Genomic DNA, 16,985 nt, shown 5'->3' on the forward strand with positions numbered 1-16,985 from the left:
GGAATGGGAAAGGATTTTTCCCTGCAGGCATATTTTTTTTCACCTTTTTCTTCAAGAGGTGCCTTCAGGTTAGTAAAAGGATTATTTTAAACTTCTGTGTGAGTTTGCAGTGTTATAATGAATAGCTATTGAACATGAAATTCTGAAAGAATACAGCTCCAGCAATTATTGATCGATTTAGCATTATTGCTGGTAAGAGTCTACTGCACTGTGGAAAGAAAAGACAACATTCTGGTATTCACACTGGTCCTGTGTACCCTTGCTCTCCCTCGTGGGTGGAGCACAAGAAGAGCCAGAGATGACCTGAATCCTGGCAAGCAAGGTAATGAGACACTTTTCTGAATTATTTGGCATAAATGTTATCACCAGAGCAGATCCGATGAATCCCTTATAGAAAGGGGAGAGTGGGTCGGATGGCTGGGGAAATCCAGGAGTCAGACCCTCTCATAGAATTTAAAGGTAACTGTGATCTTGAATCCTAAAATGCATGTCAATACTGTTTAACTCTCTGGTATGTTTTTGTAAGTGTCAGTGCACACCTATTATAAAGTCCTCTTGGGAATTTCCAGAGCATCTGTATTTCTGTTCAACATAATTAGAATGAATTTTATTTGATCTGACAGCTAACTATTAGTGCTGAACCTTCATTAAAAAGCTACCTGTCCAGCTTTAGGGAAAACCAGAACATAATAACTGGGGTTGGAGGGCACTTAGCTGGGGTTACCACAGCCAGCAGCAGCTTGGATCCAAAATGCCCAGACCTATATGGATACCAGACTGCATGAATGAGCCTAAATTAATCCTTGGTATCAGCAAGAAAAGAGCCGTAAAGCATGTTGACAATTTTAACAAACTCCAAAGTTTGACTGCATTAGTCAGTGTTTTGCAAAATCTAATAGTGGACAGTATGTTATGTAGCAGAAATATTTTCTGCCTACAGACTAACCCAGCATGTTATGGTTTGTCTCCTTTTTTCTACATAAAGGGATAATTTAAGAATGTAATGGTAAACTATTTAAAAAGTGAAAAGAAGACACAGGTAGCCCAGTTTTTGAGATCCTCCTCTCTAACCAGCTTAAGATCTATGATAAGGGCTGGCCAGTTTAGATGTCATCCTTTTCTCTTTCCCTTTCCTTCAACTGGAGGCATATATATATATATATATATATATAAAACACTACCCAACACAGTCAGAGGACTGTTATTATTTACAGTCCATTGCAAAGACTCTTAAAAGTACACTTGTATTTCTACATATATTGATGATAACAGGGACAGAGTATTTTATGGTGAGTACAGTCATAGTCTGCTTGTGTTCACGCTACGCAGCAGCTGTCTTTGACCCTTGGAAAAAAATTGCTTGTCTTGTCTTGTGTTTCTTTGTTTTTACTTCAAATTGTCAATATTAAGGTGAGTGTTGCACTGCAGCCTACTAGCACAGTCTCTGTTTTGGTGTTTGGTTGTTTTTTTTTTTTTTTTTTTTTTTTTTTTTTTTTTTTTTTTTTTTTTTGGTTGGTTGGTTTTTTTAACTATGGAACTTTGGTTTGACAGCAGTTAGGTCAAACATGTCCAAAACCATTCTCTGGCACCATCTAGAATGGAATGTTCTCTATGAGTGCTACTAAATTTTCTTAGTTCCCAAAATAAGAAGTCTACAACCAGATTGCTTGCTGTGAATGGTACCTACGTTGCGCTGGTTCCCTAAAGACATTTCGGAAACTGTTTGGAGAGACAAGGGTGGTCCAGAATAAAACAGCAAAGATCATTCTAAAAATTCATCCATATAAAAACTGGCATTTTGTTACCCATGAATAATCCCCTAAATGTTTAATTTGGTAAGATAGGCACAGCCTGAGGGTTTGTCTTGTATGGATATAGAGAGATAGATACGTGTGAGAGCCTGAGAGTGTAGTGACTGCTGGGAGACTGTTAAAAGGAAAAGGATGGAGGGAGCCAAGCTTGACAGTCTTATCCATACCATGTATTTAGCATTTCTTATCCTCAGAACCATATCCATAGTGTTTGTTAATCTCAGAACTGTGGAAGGACATTGTCTCAGAGAGTGCCAGCTGGCACAGACAAAGCAAAGAAAGTGTTAAAACATTTAAGTAGTATGGCCAATCACTCTCACCTGACTTGACCTCCAGGCTTTATTCTGTTTTGCAGTCAAGCTGTGTTGAGGTATCAGAATATCAGTGTTTTGGCCACACAACACTATCTCAACTCCCTTCATCAGGATGCCTTGCTGAGCAAAGGAATCTGGGTGGCTATGTGAACATTTTATGGCTTTTTTTATTTTGCTTTACCTCAGCCGACCAGCCATGCTATGTGTAAGAACACAGGAAAGCCCACAGGCTTAATCAGAGGACCCATAAAATGGGGAGGTGAGATGGGGTTAGTCTTGAGTCAGTATTTCTAAAGCACAGCAGCAACTGGCACAGTATCGTTGCCACTCTCACTTCCTCAGCAGTCACTCCCAATGGCCCCATCTTTCCCTTTTTATGAACAACTATATTTTCCTGCATTATAATCATACTTCTAAAACCATGAGGCTATGGAGCTACAATGCTGCAAACAAGAAAAGAAAAATGTGTAAGCATCTTAAATAAACTATGTGAGTCAAAAGAAAATATGGAATGGGCAGCCTCATCCTTGAGAGCAGGATGTGCACCACATTGCTGGTGTTTGTTTGGTGTTGAATTATGCTCTCCTGAGCGATAGGAAGAATGTTTCAGCATCTGTTGCCACAGATACTAAAGAGAACGTTCTCATCGTGGATGGCATGATATTCCTACCTTTCAATAAAGAAGAGTAAAATTCAGAATACTTTTTTCACTATAATTATAAAACTTCTGTTCATATTTCTTGAATTTGATTTTAGAATTGCTTGCTCATCAGAATTTTGCTGTTGATTCCTGTTTTCCTTCTTCCTTTCTACACATTTATCCTAAAGCATATTTAGGGTAATTTTTCATTTTATTTTCCTTAAAATTACTGTGTGAATTTTTAGTGCATTATGTTACATGATGACTTAAAGTAACTATAGTCTCTGGGGGGAAATGACATAAGAGATTAAGGCATGATGCTAAACTGACTACCAAGAAATCACAATCAGACACGGAAGGTCAGCATTTCAACAAACTCGTCACCAAAGCAAACCCTTCTATCATTGCAAGGCTTCTATGACCACTGCTATGGCTGCATTTTGCAAGTTCTGCCTCTTTTTTTACTGTGAACTAGAAGCTGAAATCTGAAAGTGCCTGTTTTGTGCTTATAGCCCAAATAATAATAATAGTAATAAAAAGCTGTTGTTTGCACAGGCAAACAGACAGGGTAATTTTTAATGTCATGGTTGATATATACTGATCACTCGATGTCAAAGTTTAGCCCAAGATCTGTAGGTTCCGTGCAAATGATTGTTCAACTTCTCTGGAGACACACATAATGAATTATATCAAACTATTAATATGCATAAACAGACAACCAATGCAAAAAACCCCAATCCATAAATGGTTAACATCCCCTTGAAAACTAACTGCTGTATTGCTTCTGGTAGAAAGAAAAAAATCCTCGAATAAACAGAACTCTAAGAGATTTAATTATACTGACTGTGATAGAACAAAATGGTCATTAACTAACACAACCAAACTTTCTCACTCAACAGGGTCTAAGTCTGAAATTGTGGATATCCAACCTAAAGCACCTTACATGAACTTGATTTTTTATACAGTATGTGATTCATAAGCTTTGACAACTGCAGCACTTCATTGTTTCAAACTTGACACATTCATAATCACTATTTGGATGTGAAACTCATATGCTAGTAAATTAGAATTGAAGAAAGAGAGATAGAACAAATGATTGAGAATCTCTTGAACAAAGCAACTTTCTGCAATGATGTGGCCTGTCCTACAAGTGTCACACTTTTTCAATAGATAGCCAGGGAAAATAAAAGAAAAGAAAATAAATTAAAAAATCCCAGATGAAAATGAAGAGGCAGAGAATTTAAAAACTGAAACCATGATTGTTAATATTGCAATATGATAGCTTGATTTCAGAATATTTTACAAACAAGTTGCACCAAAGTAGTTCTAATGAATTGCTCATCATGTTCTGTACAGTATCAATTGAACAACCCTATGACATCTACTATGTTGGAAAACTAAAATCTGCTAAAATGGACACTCCACATTTACTTTTAGGAAAATACTTTCAATGATCAGGAATAATTCAGTAAAACTTACTTCAAAGTCAAGGTCCGAATAACGTGATTTTCTTCTCTATTAAGCAGTAAAAAAGAAAGAAAAAAGAGGTTGCATTAACAAGGGGACTATTCACCAAATCATGCTAATGAGTCTAAATAACATTCTTTTTTTCCTGTCAGATATATATTAGGTATTCTGTAAGAGGTTGTAGATTTTATCTTGATAATTTAAGATTATATGCATGACTTTGCATACAGTTTATTAGACCAGTATCATATTCTTTTATCTGAAATAAACCACACTGCATTTCACCGGGATGCATAATGTGCATGTTATTTGCATGCAATTGAACCTGTTGGTGTATAAAATAAATCTGTTTCTATACTTTCTGCAGTATTTGTCAATTATCATAATACTTAGAGCTTCTTTACACAGATATCTATACATATCTATGGTTTAGACTTTTATAGGTAGAAATTGATTCTTTCCTACATCAGGCTTACATTGGTACAACTCCATTGATTTTAATGGAATAATTGGTAGCAAAATCAAGCCGAAGCCATCTATGCTTTCCATAGCTTCAGCTTGTTTGTTTGCAATGACAATCTGGATGAAGAAAGCAATGATTTTGTTTTACACTTATGACAAATCTGATTCAAAGCGTCTGATATAAAGCAAGAATGATTTACTAGTGAAGTAATCACTTGTATACAATGCAACAGAATATGATTGCTTAGACATATCACAAATAATTTAGCACAGATTTTTTTACAGATTCTAAAAGAAACCGATTATAAAGTCAAATTATATCAGAAAGAAGTGGAGATATTATAAAGAAGAGATTAAAATATCTTTTTTTTTCTCCTAAGGTTGGCAATTGAATGGCTTGTAATAGACTAAAGAGGTGTAGAAAGAAGAAGCGAGGTTGCAAGAGCTGAAAAGAGTGCAAAGAACATGTGAATGGGAAGAAAGACATTCCTCTTCAAAAAGGAGTGTAAAAGGAAGGGAAAATTACCCCCCAAAAAGAAAAGGCTTGCTGCTACAGTTTAACTGTTTTTTGTGGTAGGATAAGATGGCTTTACGTCATGGTGAAGGAACCTTTTCAAATTGCACCTGATTTCTGCAGCGAGATACAAATCAAACTTGTTAAGTCAGGATGAATAATGTTACTGACTTCATTAGGCACTGATTTTATTTGGTTTAACAAACATGCAGGTTTCAGTAAGCTATTTTGTTTTCTTGCAATTGAAAGAAATAATTTTACAAGTCTTTTAGGTGTAGAAAGCGGAAAACGTTTGGTGTCTGAGCTCTTGATAATACCACTTTCTGACATGCTTATGGTTTTGTAGTAAAATTTTGATGCTCCAATCCACAATAATATGAAGACTGTCACTGTAGTATTGTCAACACATTGGTGCCTAAAGAGCTGGGAGGCAGTATAAAAGCACAGTTTATAATACAATTAAAACAACCAACAACAAGCTTTGGAGAAGCTATCTTTCATCAGCAAGGCTTGGCTTAATGTAGCACACATTAAACAGAGTATTTAAAAATAAACAGTTCTGCAAAAATAAGTATCCTGAGAACATGGAAACAACAAGTAAGAGGTAAGAAAAATATGAGGATGTAATGCCCAAATTCTTAAAAGCAAATTCTTACCTCTCACTCATATTATGAGGGCCACGGTACAAGTGTACCTTTGACATAGCCCTTCATCGTTACACAGTAAATCAGCACCTGAAGAAATCTACGTATTTTTAATGAGGGATCTATTTTTAAGGTACAATTAGAGCATATCTACCACTGTAGAGGCTCAGTGGTTACAAAAGAAGAAATATGTACAGCAGATAATGAGGTGAAGTTTACAGGACTAGCTTTGAAAAATGCTTGAAAAAGCTATTTTTAAGCTACAGTTCAGTAATAAATCTGATGTCATTGAACAGTCTGACTGAGAAGGAAAATTTACTAAGAAATGTGTAGTTTGCTGGATACTGTGATGTATAAAATTGGAGCTTTTGTATTTTGCCTTAAGTCTGCTTGAGCACAGTGAAAATATTCCTGGTGTAACTGGGTTATTAGGTTTTGCAGCCAGACAACTCTACCACTGTTTAGATGGTAAAAAGACATATCTAACAGACTGCAATATATCTAACTCAGCTATTGTCAGAAAGACATAACTATTGCAATTTTTCTGTTCGATCACACCAAACAGGTCATACTACAGGTTTACCTTAGGATTTTTTCTAGGGCTCAATAAGAATCTATCACAAACACATCTATTTTAAATTTATGCAGTAAAAAACATCTGCTCTGTGCTTGTGCTTCACTTTTCCGTGGCTGCATATGGTGAAATACTGCACAAGTGCTGTCAGAATCTAGTCTCCTAAAACACAAAACGTACGCAACTGTCACAAAGATCCAAAGAGTATCGGGGTTTCTGAAAGTTTCTGTGAGTTTCTGAAAAACAAAGTACGCTGATCATGAAAGTGATTCTACAGTATTGTCACTGACACCACTAGGTACAGGATCAGGTCCTTCTGGCTACTGCATCATTGCCTTGAAATGACCGCAGTGTTATTTTCTGAGAGAGGGAACATAGGCAGAAGCACGAAGTCATTGTGAATCTCATAAGGATGGAATAGTTTCCCTTTGGTCCCAACTGGAAGTTGTCATTTTACTAAATTCTTCTCATAGTTTCTGTATGATATACAAGCCTAAACCATGCAAATAATCACTTTATACATTTTTTCTTATATGAAGTTTGTTATGTCTCTTCAGGCTGAGAAAAATGGGGTTTTCCATACATACCTAAGTGTTTTCAGAAATGAGTCATCTGGTATAATTTAAATTAGCAAAAGCCAGTAGCTGAATGAAGTTGAGTAAGGGCAAAAAAAAATCTCATGCATCAAATGAGCTGCTGAACTGGTCACACCAGTATGTTCCTTTTCAAAAAGCTGATGCTTTTCCCCACCACTAAAACTGAAAATGATTTTAGCTGACATAAAAATTAGACTGGATGCTGGTGTTTCTTTCAAGGATTAGTTGGACATCCACTTGAGTATTAACGTTAGTAGATATAAATAACAAATACCTGTAAAGGATAATATCTATGACTTGCTTCATTTTAGTATTTTGTAATTGACCAGGTTCTGCAGTGATGGTTCAAGAATGATAGAGAGAAGGGCAAGTATAAAGTGACATTTCTGCTACAATACCCTCCCTGGTTCTTCAGCAGTCTGGGAATTTCCTTGGGAAGACCTTACTCTGTTGAGCTTAGTAATATTTTTTACATCATTCCATTAGTCTAATCATGTTTTATAATTATTCTTAATTTTGACATCTAAAATGTGCTGGGGTAGTGAATTCCACAATTTAAATATGCATAACATGACAAAGGAAATTATGTTGTTTATCCCTTTGCCATTTCACTTGATACTCCTGTTTTTTATACTATAGGAAATATGAATAATCGTTCCCTAGTCACTACTTAGTCATCTGTTCTTCAAGCTGAAGAGCCCTAAATATTGGAGACCTGCAAGGGTAACTAATAAAGAGACTGCCTAAAAAACTGAGGACACATGCAATTATCCAGCGGCAGAGGGTTAACTGGTGTAATTCTGAAAAAAATGAGGGGTGTGGGTAAGTAGTGAACTGCAACACATACACAACTGCAAGTGCTATGAAAGAAAGGTCACGTCTCTGAGTGGGCAAGGGTGGAAACAGCCCTTTCGGAACAACTCCGGTGACAGTTCTGCATCGGCACCCTGCTCTAACAGGAGCCAACTCATTTCTGTAAACCAGGGAAATTTCAGAGGCGGGCAGCAAATGGTACTTTTAAAGAGTTAATAACACTGGATCAAGAAGAAAGGATAAGAGTGATACAGCTTGTTTAGACGTTTGCTCTGGAAAAGGCAAACACAGAAGATTGTTGAGAAACCTTAGAAGGATATAAACACTGATAAACAAAGCTGGTGTGAGAAAAATCTGAAAAGTTGTAATTCTGAAAAAAAAAAAGGAAAAAAAAAGAACATTTCAGAAACGGTGTTGGGAATAAAGAAAGTTTATGTAACTATGCAATAATCTGTTAAAGAGAACAGTGGAGATCCTTTACTCTAGCCTTGAAAGTGAAGTTTGACTATGCATTAGAGAAATGCACTGCAGAAAATGTTCTTGCATTGATAGAAGAGATGACCTGACAAGATTTTTTCTGTCTCTGATTTCTACAGCTGTTTGATCTTAATTGATAAAACCCATTTTGTGAAGATATCCACCCCCCACTCTTCATGCCAGGACCAAAGTGAAACTCTGAAAAGAGGTTTGCAGCAGTAATTTATTTAAAATCAATTTTACTTTGTGCTAATCATGTATAGCTCCTCTGTGTAATTCCAAGCAACTTTAAACTCTGCTCACTGAGGGACAAAAATAGAATACTGAATAATAATTTCCATACACCACCATGCACTAATCTGCTGGTACCAGGAAAGAGCTGCTCTCACTCAATGACTAATAAAATCCCTCTCCATCTCTGTAAAATGGCAAATGCTGGGTTTTCTCCTTATTCTAGTCTGTATTAGAGCACTACCTGATTAATTACATAGATACTCCTGAATATACATTGCGTTGTGCAAAGTATAATTAAAACCAGAGATACTATATTATAGTGAGGGCTAAAACCATGCTTCCATTAGTATAAAGCCTTATTATCAGCAGTTTATAATTTCACTCTGAGATTAGATTTAACATGCAAGATCTTAGCCTGGGGAGGATTTTTTCCCAGAACAAAATTAAGGGAAAAATATTTTTGGCCCTCAGAGATATAAAAGTGGAATGTGGATAGACAGTTTTGATGTAAATTGCCTTTTTTCTGTATATAACTGAAAAAACCCTTAGTTTCTGAAGTGGAGATTACGTTGGCTATTAGTTCGTAACATGAGGTTAAATTTTAATGAAAAAAATGAATTAACTCTTTAATATGGAATTTTAAATCTTTAAAATATGCTAGCAAATTTAGCACATCAACACACAGCACAAACATAGCTTCAGTGCTCTCAGTTTAAAACTTCTGGCAAATTATTCTGTTTTTCTGCTCCCTTTTTTGATAGGTTAAACTGCATATGTATTTACTCAATCAACCAAAATTACTTGCTTTGTGTTTCTGAAGACTTTGGGGGGAAATGTAGCATTTCTTAAATAGGCAAACAACTGAAAATATGATTCTTAAGGCTCCTATATAGCTATGATAGCTGCTTATAATATAAAGACTGAAATATATGCTACACTTCATAATACTGACTAAAATTTTGGTTCTTTACCTATTCAGTTACCAGATACAAGTCTGCCTGATTCTACCCCCACTCCTGTATAGTAACCTGAAAATAAGCTGCATCAATTTCTGAAGTCAGATGAATCTGAGACCTACTCCCTCAAATGAAGAGAAGAGAAGGTTGTTATAGGACCAGACTTCATTTTCCTGAGAGTCACAAAATTGGCAAGAGCTGCCTCCACAGCTTAGTGAAGAATGAAATGAGGAACGGGAGGAATAGAAATCTGAGATACAGAATGCCTGAAAATAAATGCAATGTGGAAACATGATAAAGAGGAAATTGCTGTGGTGCTCGTCTCTATTTTTGTTCTCTCTCTCTCTCTTTTTTTACTTCTCATATCATAAATCAAAATGACTTCACACCATTTTGCTTTTGTTCTTCCTGATGCTCTGGTACTTTATTGACCAGATCGACTCTTTTAACTGCATATTTCTTCTCTCCTTTCCTGTTCTATTTTTATTTTAGACCTTGTTCCTTCCCCAATACTTTTATTTCATTCTTCCTAATGCTTTCATTTTAAGCTTCTTCTCCATTTCTGCCATCTTTTTTTATCTTTGATTTTTTTTGGCACGTCTGTCTGTCTTCTCTCTCTTCTTTATCAGTACCTTTACTTCTTCTTTACACTTCACTGTCTCTAACATACCCCTTTATTTTCTCAGCCATAACAGTATTTATTTCCTGAAGTCCCCCACCAACAATTTGGCCAAGGACCTCTGGAGTTTACTATCTTTGAATGTATTAAGAGCTCTCATGAATGAATACAGAAGGATTATTTTGGTCGTGAAATCAACCTCCAATCTAAGAGCTTTATGTCTTACTCCACATAAAGATCCCAGAGCAGCAACTGATTAAAGAAAGAAGAGAGGAGACTGGAAAAAGAATTCCAGTCCTTTACATGGCAAACAATTTGGGAAATAATTTTCTTCCCATTCTTTTAAAGCTGATGCTCTTTCTTCCCTTTAATACATGTTTCTAGTGCCTGTCTTTCCATGTCCTTCCTCTTATAATAGTTAAGTCTTTGACTCCTTCCAAATGTTTTTCATTTCTGTTCACATTACATTATCCGTAGTTCCCTTGAAAGAACCTGTCATTCTCTTTCCACAAAGGCAACGATGTAAGTGTCCTTGCATAGTCAGGCAGCAGGTATACACTCCCCTTTGCATTTTTTTTTTTTTTTGCACAATAAAAATAAATAAATTACTTGGAGATACATTGCACAGATCAGCTTCTTCCTCTGCATTTAAACCTCCTGACCTTTCCCTGCATCTAAGTGGCTGGGAATGCACTACTTCACTTCAAAGTAATTTCATTTTAATGAGCACACCACTGAGTGTACATTTTCAAACCAAAAAACATTCCAAAAGAGTGTATTGAGAGTGCTTTCTTCATTAAAATCAAAACACTTTGAACTGAAAGAGCACACTCCAAGCCACTTTGATGCCAAGGTAGCAAAGCCAGTTTTAATCCACGCATATAATGGATGTGCAGGAGATTAGCCAGATGTTCAATTACTCCTCCTAAGAAACTCTGTGATATACTAATATTCCTGTCTGTGCTTATAATTGCATAAGTACTGATGGGTACATGCAACTAATAAAAAAAAATTACTGATTTACATATTAGGAATCTGCAGATCCTTACATTTTTACTTATCTGAGCAATACTTAAATGTAAATATTATGGCATTCTTAGAGTATCTTTTGAAAACTGAAATTATTCCATATATAATAAGGTATTTGATTGTTCCTAACTAAGCATTTTGTTTTAGTAAAAAATATGTAGATATAAAAACTAGAAAAAAGTTTTGGAATAAAATTTGTATAAGAACTAGGAAAAAAGTTTTAGAATAAAATTTGTGACACTGTAGGATTCATATGACTAAATTTAGGTCATTAACATTTTTGATGTTTTTGTCTGAACTACTCTTTCTGGCTTCCTCTATGGCACCTGAAGAGAGACACCTGCACTGAAGGCATGTGATTTACTTAATCCTGGAGCAGATGTCTGAAAGTGGCCTAAAAGTGCCTATTTCTGTCCACTGACTCTAAAGGTGAGCCAAAATTTGAAAAGGTCTTTTTCCATAATAGAAGGGGAATACCTACATTTAGATACCTAATGGTGGGGATGATGGATCCTCCCTGCAGAGTTAAAAGTCAGGACATTAGTTCTTGTGCTTATACTATAGCTGTGTTCCAAAATATCCATATCCAATGATCATAATGACCAAAAAGTCTAAACAGAAGAGAACATGAGCAAGACCTGACATTTCAGCCTTCATTTTTTGAAAGCTTTGTTTTTCTGGCTATGTGTTTATCTCTATGTACAGTTTCTAATTATTTGAATAGAAACATATTGTCCTAAGGGCTGATCATCTCTTGAAATATGCAAAATAATACAAAAAATAATTGATTTAATTAATTTAGGAAGGTAAGAATGTTACTCAGAAACTAAATTTTCCAAACATATTGAATTCTTTGAAAAATAATGCATATTTTTCTCTAAACTGGCTCCTTGAAACACAATATTCTCGTGTTTCATTAGTAAGATGGAAATTAAATTTAAAAGAAAAAATGTCATTTACAATGTGAAAAAAACTTAAGGGTTTATATTTTCTAGAGTGTTCTCTAATTCTGTTGGTTCAGTTTTATGGCCACAAAGACTAGCATCTACCATAAAATGAGTGGACAAATAAAAACTATTGTATATTAATAGGTAGATCGATATATTGTATTCTACTGGGTGTCCAGTTGCAAACAGTTATGCCTGCAGTATTTTTGCGACTTCAAATGTTTGTAGATTCATAATTACACTTGTGAAATGAGAGCTGCATTAGATCTTGGCTGAAAATGCATCATACAACATTTTACGGCATTCTGGTAAGACAAATCTCTAACCACCACGTCAGCTATTCCCATTAGTATGTTCTTAATAATTACTGACCATGAGTTTAAATAAAAAAAAAAAAAAAGAAGAACTGCGTTAACATAGGTCACAACTTTCTAAGTGCATTTTAATCACATGGCAGTTGATAAGCAATGTATAATTACAAGGTCAAAGTGATAGTAATATGTTAATTCCAGAGAAAACACGTGGAAACAAAGTGGAAAGTGGAAAACAGCTGAGGAACCCAACTGCCTGTACTATGCATACGACACAAAAGGAGGCCTCTACCACCTGTCTTGGGACACCTGTTTCTTCAGAGAAATGAAAGGGAAACTTTCCCTACAGAGCAGAAACCCATGGTTTTTTATGTTGGACTTTTGGTGGGACAGCAGCATGAGCTGATAGGAGAAGGAGGCTTCCTACTGCTCAGGATCTTTACCTTTAGAGATGATCTAGTCATGCCCTGTGTGAAAAACATCGACAGAATGCTCTTGAAAGTCCTGCTGCAGGTTTTGCTGCTCCACAGCGTCTGACAAAGTGTTGCCTTTTGAAGGTCTTGAAATCTTCTAAAATTATATTGAACTGAACATCAAAAATATTTTGAAACAAAGAAGGGAGGGCAAGCGATTTTTTATGGCAACAATAAAAGTTAATCCAGCTGGTCAGTTCTAGTCAATAGCATTTTAGGGCTTTACCTCAGCCCTTGCTTCTTACACAGTGCATACATAAGCCCACACATTCTTTACCTGGCTGGATTTGTTTATCTGGATCTGCTTGATACTCTGATTTTCTTACGTGCACAATTTTTTTCATGTTCCTATCTTCAATTCGTTTCAGCACATCCTTTCCAAAAGATGAAGTAATGCCACATATAATCAAGTAGTTTTGAGAACAACAAAGGCAGACACAAAAGCCAAAACACTTCATATCTGATCTACCCTAATATCTATTTTTTTCCTAGTATGTGGAATTAAGCTAGGTTTGGTTAGGTTTAATAACATAACGCTTTACAGCTTTCTGGACGAAAATACAGCTTTCTAAACCTACCATGTTTACCAAGTTAGAAGAGACTAAATATTTACTACCATATTTTAATATTTTCTGTTATGTACTTAGTAGTCTCTTCTGAATATAAAAAATGTTATACAGAAGGGTGATTCAGATTTAGTGTCTATATCGCATCTTAGAGGTAAGCTTGATACAAACGCAGCTGATACAAATACAGTTTAAAAGATTAACTCTAATGGAGCAGTACATTATACTCCTAGATTTTCAGATACATTTTCCAAAGTGGCCTCAGGAATTTGAATTCCGTGTAAGATGAAGTAATTATTCTCCCAATTTTTACAACCAAGGTCGTCTTCTTTTTTAGGTCTCCTAGATGATCTTTATCACCAATGGCAAGAAATAGGCATTACCACAGGGTAATGTAGACCTCAGGGGGAGTGGATGGTATAGTGGCAGGTATGGCTACCTTCTTATGGAATTCTGAACCTTCCCTAGATACTTCACCTGTATGCCCAATCTTGACTGGATTTGAGTCTCTATACCTGACAAAAAGTATGTCAAAGATAGTATTGTAGATAGGTAGGAGAGGATACTACAGGAAAGTGACCTTAGCTATCCTGCTTCTGCGGTTGCATTAAATTGGAGAACTTCTGTGTACCACCTAAGATTTATTAACTAATATGCCTGAGCTGAGGGTAGTAACTTCTGTAACAATGCAAACTTGCTTTGAAAGCACCTGAGTACTGAGTGGGCAAGCACTTAAACTACCTTGTAGAAATAATTTTGAAGATTTGTTGCAAGATTATACACATTCACTTTAACAAGCAAAAAGTGGATACTATTTGATTACTTGCAAAGCCCCACACTTCATTTTTAAATTATTTTTTTTCTGTTAAATTATGTCTTGTAAAAAACTATGATTCTACACACACAATATGAACAGCATGGAAAATATTTCACCTTCAAAGCTTGTAAAGACATCTCTTTAAAAGAAACTAAGATCTGATCTTCTGCCCAAACTTTTCAGTCGATCCACACACAAAACTTAAACTCAATTTTAAAAGAAATAACCATATCCCCTGTTTATGAAGTATCACCTACAGTTATAACAAATTAAAAACCAGATAAAGTCTGTTTCCTTACACAAGTGGGTCCAAACACTGTAGAGCAATAGCTAATGGCTTCAAATTTGCACATACAGTAGAATTTTTTTCCATCTGTAACTTCTTTCAGAGAGTAAGTATGTACCATATTTTTCTCATTGTCTTTTTCTTTCCCACCAAATGCTGTGTTTCATAATATTTGAAATGCTGGTGAAATTTATTTCTAGTTCTTAAGGAGGCCCAAGTATGAAACTAACTCCACCTTGCTAGTGACTTTGCGTAAGAGTTTAATAGGAATGGCAGTATTTGACACTTAGGTCTTCAGAAATGATGCAAATATTTTTCACTTTTATAATCTTTAAATCCCACAGAAAGATTGTAGTAATGAACTGGATCCCTTTTAAAAGTTTTTCAGTTCACTTTTGTGATCTGACTGGAATCTAGCATACTCCACATGATGACCACCTGTACCTATTGCACACATCAGTTATATTAATGCCTGCACACACATGCAAAAACCCTAAATCAGTAAATGATGAACTGTTGGATGGAAGAATCCCAGATTTACACTAGTGAGAGCAGAATCAGACCTATGATATCTGAGACAGATATGATTGTCAGCAATAAAATGGCAAATATTTTCAACTGCATGTGCTTGCAGGTAGAGTCAATGATTATCACTCTTATCTCACAGGAATAGTTTTTCTTCTCATAGCAACACAGTATTTTCCAGTGGACTTTACCTGGTAGGTCACAAAATCCTTTGCAGTTGTGTGGAATGTTAAATTTCCAGAACTATACAGTTTTATACAGACTGGCTCTGAAACTTTTATCTTGTTTACTATAACGCTTCTGATAATATGAGAAAAGTGAAAAACAGTGTATGATCCCAAACAGTAATTTATACTGAAATAAAACATTAGCTTCACCCCTTCGAACAAGACACAATTTATTGTCTTACCATATAATTAGAACACCAGAGCATGCAATTTGTTTATGCAACCACTGACCTCTAAAGAGCTCATTGATATTGTGGATCCAGTTTCACTTCTTGATAATCCTGCATTGTCATCCAGCTCTGAGGCAATAAAATTCTTCACTGCTGTGCGGGGCTCAAATGGTAAATTCTGCATATGTTCTTGGGTGGGAAGATGCTGGTCTAAATTGATATTAAATTGGTCCATTACAGAGGGATTCATATTGAACTCTGGATTAACTTTGTAGTGCAACAGCCTTTCATGAGGCAACGTATCCATGCCTATATTCATTTTGCTTTCATCTTTCAGTGATGGCTGGGTATTTACTGAGCCCCGGGGCATGACTATATAGTCGCTTTCTATCATCCGCTCTTGAGGATGGACTATGTCCATATCCGCACCTCTCAAATTATCATCAGTGCATAAATACACAGTCCTCCGCAGCTCACTGTTGTCTTTTTTCAAGCACTGATTGGCCAGTTCACTCATACTCATAGGCATGTGGAGAGCTGTTGGTTGCTGGATGATGACTTTGGAGATGATGTTTCCAGGCAAGGTAGAATAGCTCATTCCTTCAGGGTTTGGTCCCTTCTCCTCCTCTTCATCATTTAGTGAAATTCTAGAAAGTGTTCCTGTTATAGTAGCTGCTCGGCAAGGTCCGATGTCTTTATGCAGAACTGTGGGTCCAGAGAACAGAATTCTTACAACATGAAACTGTGTCTGCCTAATGCTGCTTTTTCTGGTGGCTTTATTTAGCAGCGCTCCCCTTACCAATGCATCTTCTTAACTCTTTTTCTATCCACATAATAACTTTTGTTCTATAAATATTGTTTTGAGAGGGTTTGTGGTTTCTTTTCTATGAAAACATCTCTCAATCTGCCATGTATAATGGACACAGATGTCTGACTAAGTCTCAGCCACTTATATACATTGAAAACACTCCATCTATTTCTACTGTTTTACATAGATCTTAGGTGACCTGAAACTTAAGCAAAAGCCTGCCATGTGGAACTCAATTAAGGGTTTCCAAAAAAATTTCACTACGACATCTGTACTGCCATTATTAAGTCCACACAACCTCCCGGAAAATGTCAAACAGATTGTAAGGCAGAATCAAGTTGTCAATCCATTGTAATGACCTACCATAAGATTATAACTATGAACATATGTTCCTGAGAGCCTAAATGTTTCTTTTCACTGACTTTTTAAAGCTTTTCTGTGTTAAATTGTTTTTTAAATAAAAGTGACGAAAAAGTAACCACATTGGGATGAAATTCTGTTGGTATTAGGAAGACATATTTTGCTGCACCTGTAAAGGTTATAAAGGATATAAACATGTCTCATAAAACAGCCATAATCCACTTTTGTTGTAGGCCTAAACCTTCCTGGTCAAATCTGTAGCAACACCCAGCAATTTTTTGTTGCGGTAAGTGCCACATGTAAAAGTTATTAATCATGTCATAGAATACAAAATTTCCAGGAGCA

General features: G+C 35.8%; 1 protein-coding gene across 6 annotated transcripts in view; it reads right to left on the reverse strand.

Annotated features, from left to right (window-relative positions):
* The window catches only part of ADGRB3 (adhesion G protein-coupled receptor B3), a 466,435-nt gene that overhangs the window by 5,994 nt on the left and 443,456 nt on the right, over positions 1 to 16,985 (reverse strand). For 5 of the 6 annotated variants that reach the window (XM_040598983.1, XM_040598984.1, XM_040598981.1 and 2 more), the window contains 2 exons: positions 15,534 to 16,177; positions 4,245 to 4,280 (listed from right to left, as the gene is read on the reverse strand). In XM_040598983.1, coding sequence (XP_040454917.1) covers positions 4,245 to 4,280; positions 15,534 to 16,177 — 680 coding nt within the window. The remainder of the gene's footprint in view (positions 1 to 4,244; positions 4,281 to 15,533; positions 16,178 to 16,985) is intronic. The other variant, XM_040598982.1, reaches the window with a different exon arrangement.

Source organism: Falco naumanni, chromosome 6 (assembly GCF_017639655.2).
Source record: "Falco naumanni isolate bFalNau1 chromosome 6, bFalNau1.pat, whole genome shotgun sequence".
Taxonomy (NCBI): domain Eukaryota; kingdom Metazoa; phylum Chordata; class Aves; order Falconiformes; family Falconidae; genus Falco; species Falco naumanni.